This window comes from Cokeromyces recurvatus, assembly GCF_025118155.1.
Source record: "Cokeromyces recurvatus strain NRRL 2243 chromosome Unknown BX663scaffold_24, whole genome shotgun sequence".
Lineage (NCBI taxonomy): Eukaryota > Fungi > Mucoromycota > Mucoromycetes > Mucorales > Mucoraceae > Cokeromyces > Cokeromyces recurvatus.
In genome coordinates, this window is record NW_026251410.1 from 378,086 (window position 1) to 390,544 (window position 12,459).

A 12,459-nucleotide genomic window follows, 5' to 3' on the forward strand; every position below is an offset into this window, starting at 1 on the left:
ACATAATTTATTGCCTATAGTATCTTTTAGTTATGATTAATAATGTTTTTATTACACTATAATGGAATAATTGCAAATGGATTTTCTATAGAAAAATGGTTTAATATATGGTCGGCCCAAACAAATAATTCAAATGTAAAACTGTTCAAGTTGAACACTTTAGGATAAGCTTCAGCAAAGGCTGGGATAATTGAATCATACATGTCTTTTAAATCAGCTTCTTGGTCTGCGGATACGATAATATTTGAACTATTTGCATAATAATTAGTTGTATGCATTTTATATTCTTATCTATTTTTACCTTCTGACTTTATCAAAGAATTCCCTCCAAGGACTATTTCCATTAGTTGTATATTCTCTTATCAAGCATAGCATCATAATTAAATCTGCTTCTTCTTCTAAATCTTCAAAATTCTCGGATATAATTGTTGCAAATTCCAAATCCTTTTTTAATAATTTAGTTGGAGTAATTACAATATTATCTAATGTGATGAATGGTAGATGCTCTTCCATATCTAACTGGTGACTATAGAATGTTGAATTGACAATACTAAGGAAAGGAGCAGAAGGCGCTATTTTGTGATTTTGTTGGTCTTGATACATTCTTTGGATCAGATTACGTTTCATTACTTCAATTTTGTTGATAGTAACATTCAAAATATCTTCCTGTCCTTTACGGTACATAAGAGCATACCTTTGACAATCTGTTAAATCGTCCCCCATTATTGAAGTTGTTGTTAATGTAATAAGTCGAGTATTTAAAAGCCCAAGTATCATGGATATCATCGATAATTCATTTCTATAACCAACAAAATCCAAAAACATGGAATCTTTACAGCTTTGATAATATTCTACTTCCATATTGTTCATGACCAATACACGCATTGATTTGAAGAATTCATTAGGAATATTGTTTCTGTGAATATAAAAAGTGAAATTATCAGAAGTGACGTTACATGACAGTAAAATATGACGCTTAAGATGATAGTTGGGATCTTGAGAGAAGTTTGGTTTTAATGAAATAAAATCATATTCATTAAACTATACTAACAAGTTAATAATTATATATATTCTTATGCAATCACGTATACATTACCTCGAAACAGAAACCATAGCCAAGTAATACTAAGGTAGAATTATACTGTTAATATCATTATTCTTTTTTTATTCTATATTTTAACTTACATTCTTCATTAGACTATAATAATGCTATCTGGTTAGTTTAACTATATATAATGAAATAAAATAAAATACACAAATACTAGCCTTTGGCCCATAGTTATTAAAAACTTGATCTTGGCTACCAATATTTTGTCCTGCTATAAAAGATATAAATTTACCATCTTCGTCACTTGACCAAGTGATTTTCGTATTTGGCTTATGATTAAATGCATCTAACAAAGGAAATAATGCTTCCTCTTTTTCAGAAGAGCTGTCAATTAATCTAGATGGAAATGATCTAGAAGAAATCACATTATAACACCAAAGAAATTCTTCCCTATACTTTTTTGTTAATATATTTAGTACATGTATGTTGATCAGCTTTACCATGAAATTTGATCTTTATCAATATCGCTTGGTAAGTTCTCTAAAATTTTTTCAAATTCTTTATGTAAATATGCCTTTCGCTCTCGAGTTGTGAATTCTAAATTAGTATTTTGAATATATTTCAAGTCATTTTCATCAAAACACAGGGAAGTTTTGATTGTCTTTGGAAGAATATTAATGTAAGGCCAATAAAATGAATTTTGCCCTTTCTGTTTTTCAATCAATAAAAACAAACATAGAACAAGACGACTAGACAAAGATGAGAAAGCTGGCAATGCTTGACGTGCAATATGTTCGGTGATGCAAATACTTGAAGGTATTGAAACAATTGTCTCATTTGTGCTAATTGCCTCTAATGTATATACCCCTCCTATACCTTCATTGTCTTTTTTTTTTAAAAAAAATGATTAATATATAAAATGTATAATGTATATATCTTTGTCTAAATTAACCTTGCTTGAGCTCGATCTTTTCAAAGCTGCCTCCATGGGATTTTACCCAATTTAAAAAATAGAATAGGGCGAATCTGTCATTTACGTCAAATCTAAAAATAAAATAAAAAGCCAAAAAGGGAAAAAAAGGAAAAAAAAATTTGAATCATTGTTACAAAAATAAAAGGAAACAATTTTTCTCCTTTAAAATAACAATGAATTCAGAAATTGTTCCTAATTTGTTAGGAAATTCAAGCATTACTACTCAAGGATCTGATCATCAGGCAGCACCTACCTTGTCCTGGGTTAATGTGGCTATTGCTTCTTCTTTTATATTAATTAATGGTAAATAATTAACAAAATATACATTATTTAATTTATTATTCATAATTTTGAATATTAGGTGGTATTTCTGTTGTATTGGGCTTAAAACTAGAAAAGACGTTGATAATTGCAGCTTTACGCTGTCTAATTCAATTAACTATTATGGTATGTGTATTAACTATTTATTTGCATCAACTAACAAAAAAGAAATATGTATCAGGGTTTTATCTTGGAAGATGTTTTTAAAACAAGAAATTCAGCACTTGTAATGCTCATGACATGTAAGTATATAAGATAAAAATGCATAAAATAGTATTAATTAGTTATTATTTAGTTGTCTTGATCCTTCTTGGTGCCTATGAAACAGTTTATAACAAATCAAAGCAATCCTATAAAGGCATGGTAAGTATTGATAGAGACTGCTAATTCTATGTAAAGATACTAATTTATTTATTATTTATAGTTTATATCTGTTTTTATATCATCTGGCATTGCTACTTTAGTAATCGGCATAATTGGTACACGTTTTGCTATGAAACAAATACCTTTTTGGATTCCAGAAATATTTATACCAACGATGGGCATGTTATTAGGCAATGTAATGAGTGGTATGGCTGTAGCCTTGAGTAGTTGCCTTTCCAGTGTTGGTAGTCGCAAGGAAGAAATTGAGACTTATTTAGCATTCGGTGCTAGTCGATGGGAAGCAGGTCAATCAATTGCTATAGAAGCAGTTAGATTATCTATGTTACCTACTATTAATCAAATGTCCGTAATTGGTTTGATTGCTATCCCTGGTATGATGACAGGTCAAATTTTAGGTGGTGCGCCTGTGAGCAATGCAGTAAAATACCAACAAATCATTATGTTTTTGATTTCGGCTAGTACGTCATTGGGTGTTTTAAGCGCAGTTGTGGTAGAGTATCATAAAACTGTAAAATATAGGATTTTTAAATTAACTTTGATATATTTTCTGTAGACTTGTATTCGAGTTTTAATTGATAGTCGTCATAGATTACGACCAGAAAGAATTATCAGTGGTAGAGCAAGTCTTCGAAAGGATGTAAAGAACACTATCTTGAATATTTGGGAAGGTTTAATATGTAACTTGAATCATATATTCACCAGAAACAAGCTTAAAAGTAAGGACTATAACTCGAATATTCAGGATGAACAACGTAGACCTTTATTATCAAATTAGCTTCTATTTATAAAATGTAAAAATGGAATTATGTATATTAAGCCTTGATTTATTAGATAATAAATGTTCTTATTTGAATATAATCAATTGTTTAATTTCTACACAAGATAGTATAAGGACTTTTAGATGCATTTTGTTAACTGTGAAAATATATATTTCTCTGCACATTAGGATCACAATAAATAAACAGTTTAACTAGAACTAGAGTGCAAACAATTATGAATATTATGTATGAAGAAAATAGTCTTACATAAAATAACTATACCTGTATATATAATATTTATTTACGGTAGGTTTTAAAGCCATAAATAAAACTATATACTCGATTCATTTAACGCCTATTTTCATTATGCCTTTAACAATAATGCAAGCAATAAGAATATAGATTTATTTTTTTTTAACGTTGGTTTATATATTCCTTTATTTCTTTATGTTACAGTATGCAAAAAATCAAAAATGTCTTTATCAGATTTATTAGTTTTATTGTCTGCGAAAAAAATATAATCATTAAAAGGATTATCAGAAAAAATATAAACGTTATATCGTTATAATAAATGTGTAAAATTCATCCTTCTTGAAGAAAAGTCAAAAAAGAAAAGAAAATGATAATGTTTTAATTATTAACAATCATGGTGAAAAGAGTTAATTAATCTAACTATTTTACGTTTTAATTTATCTAGAATTGTATTTGGAATAATGCCTAATATTACATTACATAATTTATCATGCCTCAGTTTTTCAATCATATAAATAGAGTGGCAATTTGATTTAAGGAAATAGCAACTTCGAATTTCGTTTAATTATTAACTGTATATTTAAACTTGATAAACCAAATGTCATTGGAATAATAGCTCCTATATCTAATGAAGGATCAAGTTGTGTTAGTAAGTTTGAACAAAAACAGAAGTAAATATATACTGCTTCAATCATTATTATATGTCAATGTTAGAATTGTAACATAGAAGCAGCAGCAAACATGAGAACAAGTCTGTTTAACTTACCCAGGTTAAGTTTGATTGCAGTCTAAGATTTCGTTTAATGAATTGTCTGCGAAAAGTGGTACGAGTGAAAACAATAATGCTCCATCAGCAGGCAATTTTGAATAATTGCACCGCAAAGGATGACAGTATAATTGTTTTGTTTTATATATTATACTTCAGGTGATCTATTGAAATACAATTATATAACAGAAATTAATATAAATAACCCGTAAATATAACAGTAAAATTTGAATACATACCATTGATGGTTAAACATCTCACTTGGGTACAACAAAGTATTGGTTATGGGCTCGAAAGGATATTGCTGGTCTATAAGCATTCAGGAATTTTGTCTAACATGTCAATTACTATATAAATCAATTAATCTAGCATTATTGTACTTTTTTAAAGTCTTTAGGTCTATGTAAAATTATAATTTTAAGCAAGTATACTAAAGCGTCAGTCTAACATTATCATTACTCTAAAGTATGCGTTCAGAAATACACATGAAGTAGAAACTAACATGTTTTTAGAGTATTCATCATATTATTCGCAGTCTTAGAGAGGGACACAAGTAAGCGGAGAGCCAATAGAGCAAACTCACTTTCAAGGTATACATCTAATTCCACTTGGGAACTTCGCAAGCTATTACCCTTGAAAAGATTCCCTAAAAAAAAAAAAAAAAAAAAAAAAAAAAAAAAAAAAAAAAAAAAAAAAAATTGCAGCCATAAAAAAAAATCGCAGTCTTAGAGAGGGACACAAGTAAGCGGAGAGCCAGTAGAGCAAACTCACTTTCAAGGTATACATCTAATTCCACTTGGGAACTTCGCAAGCTATTACCCTTGAAAAGATTCCCTAAAAAAAATACTTACCCGCAGTCTTAGAGAGGGACACGAGTAAGCGGAGAGCCAGTAAAGCAAACTCACTTTCAAGGTATACATCTAATCCCACTTGGGAACTTCGCAAGCTATTACCCTTGAAAAGATTCCCTAAAAAAAGAATATTCGCAGTCTTAGAGAGGGACACGAGTAAGCGGAGAGCCAGTAGAGCAAACTCACTTTCAAGGTATACATCTAATTCCACTTGGGAACTTCGCAAGCTATTACCCTTGAAAAGATTCCCTAAAAAAAATACTTACCCGCAGTCTTAGAGAGGGACACAAGTAAGCGGAGAGCCAGTAGAGCAAACTCACTTTCAAGGTATACATCTAATCCCACTTGGGAACTTCGCAAGCTATTACCCTTGAAAAGATTCCCTCATGCAACATAAGCAATTAAGTTTATGTTTAAAATGTAAAAAATAAAATAAATAAAATAAAATAAAATAAAAAGGTCTAATTAAATTTGATTTTAAAGCCACGTAATCATTGAAGTTGCATAAATTATTAGCCAATTAGAATAGATACAAGTGTAAATCAAAGGTACAAAAATAAAAGACAATTCAGGTACGCTTTAGGTATTTAACCATATTTATTTTATTATCATGACTACCATCGCTTTCAAAGAATGTAAGTGCTTCTATTAACGTATCCACTAAACACTAATTTGGTAATTTTATAGATATTATTAACTACGTCAATAGCATTAAGGGATCAGTAACATTAAAGAATTTCATTAACGATGAATTTGAATTTATTGTAAGTAATACAGTTATTGGAGAAGACCTTAAAAGTGTCTGGTCACATCGCTTAGTATCTGCTTGTAGAGAAATGAACAAAGAACTGGTAAATAATAATCTACTACATAGTTTTATATTATAACCACTGACGTTTAAATCTAGAAAAAGTCTGATCCCGATTGGAGTAAAGTTGCAATGGCTGTTTTAGAGAGGGAGCATAATAAGAATTCTAATGCTTCAAATCCCTCAACTGTGATTGATAGAAGAAATATTTCAAACACAGAAAGTTCTTTGAATGCTACATCACAAATTTCGGCATCATCATCAAATGCAACCTCAAAACAGTCATTCCAACAGACTGACAAAGATAAATTATTAGAAGTCTTTAATCAGTTGGACAAAAAGAAATTCTGGTATCTAGAAGCTAGCAAAAATTTTGCTAAAGAAAATAATACAGAATTAAAATCAGTTGAAGAAAAGATGTTAATTTTTGCTTTGCAATGTAATTATATTCAGTAAGTATTCGTATTAGTAAATAGTATCATTTTTTATTCATAGTTTTACTATATTTTATAGCCCTTGTCATTCTTTTATACTTGATTTAAATGATCAAAATTGGAACGAAGTTTTTACAAATGAAGAATTGATGGAGATAGATAATTATGGAACTCCAATAATTCGTAAAATTGATGAAAAAATCAGTGCGGAATTCGACAAATTAGAAAAATTAGTAAGAATAATATTCTAAAACAGAAAATTAAACTTTATTATTGACGGTCTTTATATATTAGACTTCTTTAAATGAAATTTACGATCATGTCCGAAATATAGATCATTGTCCAGTAAATGATCCTCTTATAGCATGGTTGTCTCTAACTGTTACCACGTTATCGTTGTTATTTTTACAAAAAGACAGTAGAACAATACATGCTTCACTCGAGTCTGATCAATTGTATCGGTTATGGTTTTTTTTGAATACTATTTTTGATAGTTCATCCATAAAAGCAATTGGGTAGGTGACTGCAGAATATATATGATTTTTTACTAATGTGTTATATAGCAAAGAAAAGTCGAGTTATTCGAACTCAAACGCTAAAAATGCCAAAAGGAAAATAGCTGCAATTGAGGAAATGGCTAGTAAGAAAATGGGTAGAAAAATCGATACCATTTATGCAGGTGATAATTTTGAGTTTGGTGCTCTTGAAATTGGAAGTAAAGATGACCAAACAAAAGAAATAAAAGATGGTAGATTAAAGCTGCCTCTTGTAATGAAAGATATCCTATTGAATATTGTCCGTAAGGTTCCAGGTGTATTGAATAAAGTACATATAATAGGATATTGTATAAATGGTAAGTTAAAGCAATCTTATTTATCATTTGTGATATTTCTTTTAGTTACTGTTCCGTGTGTAACTGTTCTTATTTTAACTAGGTAATAAGCTTGAACTTTTAGACATGGATTGCCCTCAGGGATATGTAACGAGAGTTCGAAGATTGAATCAAATGTTGTATCCAACAAATTCAATAAATTTTATAAATCGTTTACGTCCTCTTATGGAAGTAGCTTACATTGGTAAGTTAATCATGGAACAAACTTGGACAACAATTGAAAGTACAAGAATCCCTTTGTCTAGTTCATTTGGAGCACCAATTATTCTTCCTCCAAACTATGAAAAATATTCCGTAGATTCTCCCAGAAAAAAAGCAAATATTGTAGAAAAATAATTTTGATATCCTAGCTTAATAAATTTTTCTATTTTATTCAAATTCACAGTTATGTTTTATTTTTTTTTCTTCTAGTGAGAACAGGTTTGTATAATATTTATATTATATTTGCTCTAATATTATCAATAAAGCTGTTGCTATTATACAATTTAAACCATAATAAATTCATATTTCCATATTTTCAAATTACAAGTGGTTTTGTTTTTGGATATAATGTATTTTAACTTTAGAAAAATTGTCATTTGAAACCCTTAGCTTGTAGACATTCATCTTAACAGTATGAAATACATTAACTTTTAATCCAACTTCAAACTCTTTTTTAAGAATTATTTACTTTACATTGCTGATGAGTTACACGATAGAAGTAATTATGAGTACGAATCAAAGGTTAGTTCCGAGTATAGACAATATCTACACAATTAATACTCCTTTGAGTGCAGTAAGATAACAAAAGATAAAATGACAAGCCTGTGAAAGATTTGATAATACAAAAATTGTACAAAAGGAAAAAGAATATGAAAAAATGTCAAAGACTATTTATAAGTTTTTTTTTTCTGCAAGGTAAGTAATATTAGTAGAAGTGTGATTTGGATAAGTGAATACTGGTATAATAAAGCATTATGTGTAAATGTTATACCTGAATAATTCTGCTTGAGTTAATATTGATTCACAGTGAATATTTTAGCTATAACAATACCAATTAATTATGCACTACTATTATTATCATCCTCTGAGATATTAATACATAACAATATTCAACATTATAGATGACTTATAAATAATTTGGTAATTGCATAAAGCAGTTATAACCCTATTAAATTCTTATTATTACATAATACAATGAACATAATTATTTTTTTAATGCTCAAATACTCTAGCAATGACCGCTATTAAAACTGAATGTAGTATAATAAGCATTATGCTGTGACGTACAATGCACTTTTTACTATTTAATAAATGATTTTCTGTTTCTATTAACTTGGTTGTAAAGACAACCACAGTCATAACAGTCAGGCCTCCCGCTCAACAAGCTCTGTTCGTTTTTAGCTTCCAAGGTTGTTTCGTTTGTCCATTGTAAAAAGATATCTTAATCATGGTCATCAAACAGTCAAGATAAAAATGGTTCAACAAAACGAGAGCAGAGTTCCGTTTCATTGGAGTCCTCTGTTAAGGACATACGAGAGAGCTTCTTTATCAATTCTGCCATTCCTCGTGTTGTCGTGCCGTCCAGAACCTCTTGAATAATTTTGATACTATCCATGACAGTCTCAGTAGGCAGAGGTAGTTTGTTTATGTTGTAAATAGTTTTTATATGGTCAATGGCGGCTATCAAGCTGTGTACGTCCAAAAAAAAAATAGTAGGTACATTGGTGCAGTAGTAGAGTAGAATAAAGTAAGTAACTATCAAAAAATACAATTTCCTCAATTCTCTGGGGGGATAAAAGGAGTTGAGCACGAAAGCTCTGTCGATTAGGATAAAAGCATATCATATATATATATATATATATATATATATGTATGCCGCAAGCCGCTAACAAACTCTGAATTACAAGAAGTCCACTGTGTATCATTTAGCAAAAAGGCCTTTACATCACTCATACTTTAGACAACAGGTTTTTTCTTTTTTATCAGGTTCGTTTATATTTTATATCTTTATATCTTTTACTAAAGTCTATAAATGATGAGGGAAAAAAAAATGAAATACTACTGCTGCTGCTACTTCTATTGAACTGCTACTACTATTGAATTGCTACTTCCATTGGTTTGCTACTTCTATTAAACTGCTACTTCTATTAAACTACTACTTCTATTGAACTACTACTTCTATTAAACTACTACTTCTATAATATTTTGTTCAAAATAAATTAAGCTTATAAAAATCATTCTTGAATTATCTTTATCAGTATACTCATACATAATAATAGTAATCATAATATAGACTTCTTACATACTGTCTTTCCTTTCACTTAATATAATTAAATTCATCAATCTTCTTAATTCAAATAGTAAATTTAAAGTAAATATGAGTTACCAAAAGATCAATATTAGTTTAAATTTATTAAGCTACTTTTAAGCGCTGTGATTTTACTTGTAAAATATCAAATAAAAATAATAAAAAGACAAAAGAAGTCAACAAGACCGAACAATAGTTCTAAAGTTAATCACTTTATTTATGAATTTAAATTAATGGGATATTTATAAAAATTGTTAAAGAGGACTGACATAAGATGTGAATTAGAAAAGAGTTATAGGTAATGAAGTATTAAAAGTTTTAATAATATTTGATTAAGTGGATCAAGAGAGTTGCAAGAGAATTTAGATAGAGTTCCTTGAATAAATTTATGATTCACTAATAAAGACAGAAATAGACCTTATTTCAAGCAGAGTTGCTCGGAGACATAATGCTTTACTATACCAGCATTCACTTATTCAAATCACCCTTCTACTAATATTACTTACCTTGCAACAAAAAAAAATATAAATAGCCCTTGTCATTTTCTATATTATTTCAGAGTATTATTTTTCTTTTAATGAAATAGACAGAATTTTCACAGATTTGTCTTTTCTGTTTTCTCCTTCCTTATCTTTTGCATTTATAACATCTCCAACTGATAGTGCAGGAAGTGATGAGAAAAATTCAGCCCAACATTCAAAGCATTAACAATATTATAACAAAAATAAGTAAGAACCTTTCCAAAGAAAAGACCAGACCAGGGAAGAGCAAGTGCATATGGATCTTTAGGAAAATCTAATGAATTTACATATTCGATTAAGAAAAGCAATAGGTTTGCTAAAAAAAACTCAAGCTATTAATCTCAAGGGACCCATTTCACGAGTAATACAGAAAGTAAAAGTCCTTATCTCGAACTTTTTCTTTTTTTTTTTATCTGATGTTGACATATGTTGCGTATATCGCTTTTGTTTTTAAATAAAGTAAGTAGGAGAATTAAGTAAAAGTAATCAAAGCAAATGAAAAGAGATAAAGAAAACTTGACTTGTGTTATTTTAAAGATTGAATCATGTCCCAATACAGATGTTATAATAATGTCCCTCTTATGGCAATGTTACTATTCTTTCTTTTTATTTATTTCAAACAATATAAATACTCTTTATGATTCTAGGTAAAATATAATGCTTCTCCTTTTTTCAAGTCGTTAGTTAACACCTTCAACCTAGTCTAATTGAAATCAAGGATACGTGAATGAAATAACAAGCTAAAGAAGGGTTCTTTTATCGTAAGTTATACAAGATATTCGATCTGCCTCAGTTACCTAACAAATATCATTTTGTTAAAAAATGATTATAATGGTCAATCATAACTGATAACTCGTTGGAACTGTTATTTCTTAGTGTCAAGCAAGTAATTGAAATGATTGGTAGGTAAAATATATAATTGAGCATATTTATCATTTATTAACATTTCTTTTTAGACCTTAATAAAAGGCCAGGAATATTAGAAAATTCTTGGGACCTAGTAAAGTTCCATTAGCCGCCTAGTTCGGCCTTTTGTATCCCATTAAATGATAACATAGAAACTTTAGATAAAAAGATTTAAAGCTTACGTCATTTTTTTTATCCAATCATAAATATGCATGATGATTTAAGGAGATGCATATTGCAACAACATATGACAAAATCGTTTAAATATTTTTTTTCCCAAGAGGTCTTTTTCTTCTTTATGGCCGCTTTTTTTCATTTTTATTTTTTTTTATTTTTTATATTTCAAGCGGTTGCCTATTGTAAGTGCTGATTAGTTTCGCATTTGCATGGGTGGTCCTCTATGAGTCTTGATCTTTGCATCAGATTCAATATGATCTTCTACCTGAAGTTCCCCAATTCGAAGTTATATATCGGTGTGTTAGCTTGCTAGGACTGGTATATGATGTTCGACGGAGCTTCGCATTTCCATTCCACTCCCCCCCCTCCTCTTTTTTTATTACTTTTAATTGTTTTTATTTTTATTTGTTTTTACTTCTAATTGGAAATGCTTTCTTTTTGGGATCAGTGACCTGTACCTTCCCGTGGTTGATTCTGTTAACAAAATCGTAGTTGGTTTTGAACTAAATCAGGTCTTATTTTTTATAAATTGTAAAATATTGAATAATAAAAGTCAATTTTTTTTTTTTTTATTTATTTGTTTTTTATTTATTTGTTTTTTATTTATTTTTTTTAATAAATGCCTTCATCAGCACAATGAATCTAATTAAGTAATTGCTTTTTTAAACATAATTTTGGTACCTGTTGTACTTTGACTCAATGTAAGTAGTGTGTTAAACGATAAAATGAATAGCTCTTATTAAAAAAAAAAAAAAAAAAAAAAAAAACTATAAAAGGAATGTTTCATTCAAAACCTTTTGATTATGAACTACGTTACATCTGTAATTTACAACATCCTTAAACACAGACGTAGCCAATCTGCCTTCCATTATTGTTTGAGGTTTATGAGAATCGTTTAATCCTTTGATCAACCTGGTCGCTGCACGGACAACAATGCTAAACTTCACGTTACACATTTGCTGCAATGATTTAAGAAAAGCAACATCATCATTACCGCGACGAATATTAAGAGAGTATATCACGGTAGCAGCATATATATCATCCATTAATTGTTCTTGATCAGTTGTGGTGAAATTAT

The 12,459-nt window shown here is 29.2% G+C and overlaps 6 protein-coding genes across 6 annotated transcripts; 3 read left to right on the forward strand and 3 right to left on the reverse strand.

The window, feature by feature from the left end:
• Window positions 1-56: 56 nt before the first annotated feature.
• BX663DRAFT_439793 (uncharacterized protein) lies at window positions 57-825 on the reverse strand (the record flags this gene model as incomplete). Its single annotated transcript, XM_051523353.1, has 2 exons — window positions 57-249; window positions 302-825. 2 exons carry the CDS (start codon window positions 823-825, stop codon window positions 57-59), a joined length of 717 nt encoding a protein of 238 aa, XP_051380342.1.
• A 384-nt stretch (window positions 826-1,209) lies between these two features.
• On the reverse strand, window positions 1,210-1,937 carry BX663DRAFT_439791 (uncharacterized protein; the record flags this gene model as incomplete). Its single annotated transcript, XM_051523352.1, has 2 exons — window positions 1,210-1,498; window positions 1,549-1,937. Coding segments are annotated over 2 exons (678 nt in total), but the record flags the coding sequence as incomplete, so codon positions are not given.
• A 145-nt stretch (window positions 1,938-2,082) lies between these two features.
• Window positions 2,083-3,301, forward strand: BX663DRAFT_518393 (UPF0014 family). Its single transcript, XM_051528868.1, has 5 exons — window positions 2,083-2,324; window positions 2,383-2,468; window positions 2,524-2,584; window positions 2,638-2,705; window positions 2,767-3,301. Exons 1-5 carry the CDS (start codon window positions 2,195-2,197, stop codon window positions 3,277-3,279), a joined length of 858 nt encoding a protein of 285 aa, XP_051380344.1. The 5' UTR covers window positions 2,083-2,194; the 3' UTR covers window positions 3,280-3,301.
• A 1,349-nt stretch (window positions 3,302-4,650) lies between these two features.
• On the reverse strand, window positions 4,651-5,688 carry BX663DRAFT_488557 (uncharacterized protein; the record flags this gene model as incomplete). Its single annotated transcript, XM_051524822.1, has 7 exons — window positions 4,651-4,666; window positions 4,764-4,834; window positions 4,962-4,999; window positions 5,086-5,148; window positions 5,274-5,336; window positions 5,408-5,588; window positions 5,620-5,688. 7 exons carry the CDS (start codon window positions 5,686-5,688, stop codon window positions 4,651-4,653), a joined length of 501 nt encoding a protein of 166 aa, XP_051380345.1.
• A 149-nt stretch (window positions 5,689-5,837) lies between these two features.
• Window positions 5,838-7,437, forward strand: BX663DRAFT_459008 (uncharacterized protein). The gene is made up of 7 exons (XM_051523912.1): window positions 5,838-5,988; window positions 6,041-6,204; window positions 6,261-6,613; window positions 6,675-6,828; window positions 6,890-7,110; window positions 7,159-7,343; window positions 7,400-7,437. The coding sequence occupies exons 1-7, from the start codon at window positions 5,964-5,966 to the stop codon at window positions 7,417-7,419; spliced, it is 1,122 nt and encodes a 373-aa protein (XP_051380346.1). The 5' UTR covers window positions 5,838-5,963; the 3' UTR covers window positions 7,420-7,437.
• On the forward strand, window positions 7,399-7,860 carry BX663DRAFT_518402 (uncharacterized protein). Its single transcript, XM_051528869.1, has 2 exons — window positions 7,399-7,448; window positions 7,531-7,860. The coding sequence occupies exon 2, from the start codon at window positions 7,554-7,556 to the stop codon at window positions 7,821-7,823; it is 270 nt and encodes an 89-aa protein (XP_051380347.1). The 5' UTR covers window positions 7,399-7,448; window positions 7,531-7,553; the 3' UTR covers window positions 7,824-7,860.
• The last annotated feature ends 4,599 nt before the right edge of the window (window positions 7,861-12,459 follow it).

Bases quoted from the DNA above. Each gene is read 5' to 3' on its own strand.
- BX663DRAFT_518393 (XM_051528868.1), top strand. From the start codon at position 2,195: ATGAATTCAGAAATTGTTCCTAATTTGTTAGGAAATTCAAGCATTACT. The intron at 2,325-2,382 runs GTAAATAATTAA...TTTGAATATTAG, and splicing joins TTCTTTTATATTAATTAATG to GTGGTATTTCTGTTGTATTG. The intron at 2,706-2,766 runs GTAAGTATTGAT...TATTATTTATAG, and splicing joins AGCAATCCTATAAAGGCATG to TTTATATCTGTTTTTATATC.
- BX663DRAFT_459008 (XM_051523912.1), top strand. From the start codon at position 5,964: ATGACTACCATCGCTTTCAAAGAAT. The intron at 6,205-6,260 runs GTAAATAATAAT...GTTTAAATCTAG, and splicing joins GAGAAATGAACAAAGAACTG to AAAAAGTCTGATCCCGATTG. The intron at 7,111-7,158 runs GTAGGTGACTGC...TGTGTTATATAG, and splicing joins TCATCCATAAAAGCAATTGG to CAAAGAAAAGTCGAGTTATT.
- BX663DRAFT_518402 (XM_051528869.1), top strand. From the start codon at position 7,554: ATGGATTGCCCTCAGGGATATGTAACGAGAGTTCGAAGATTGAATCAA.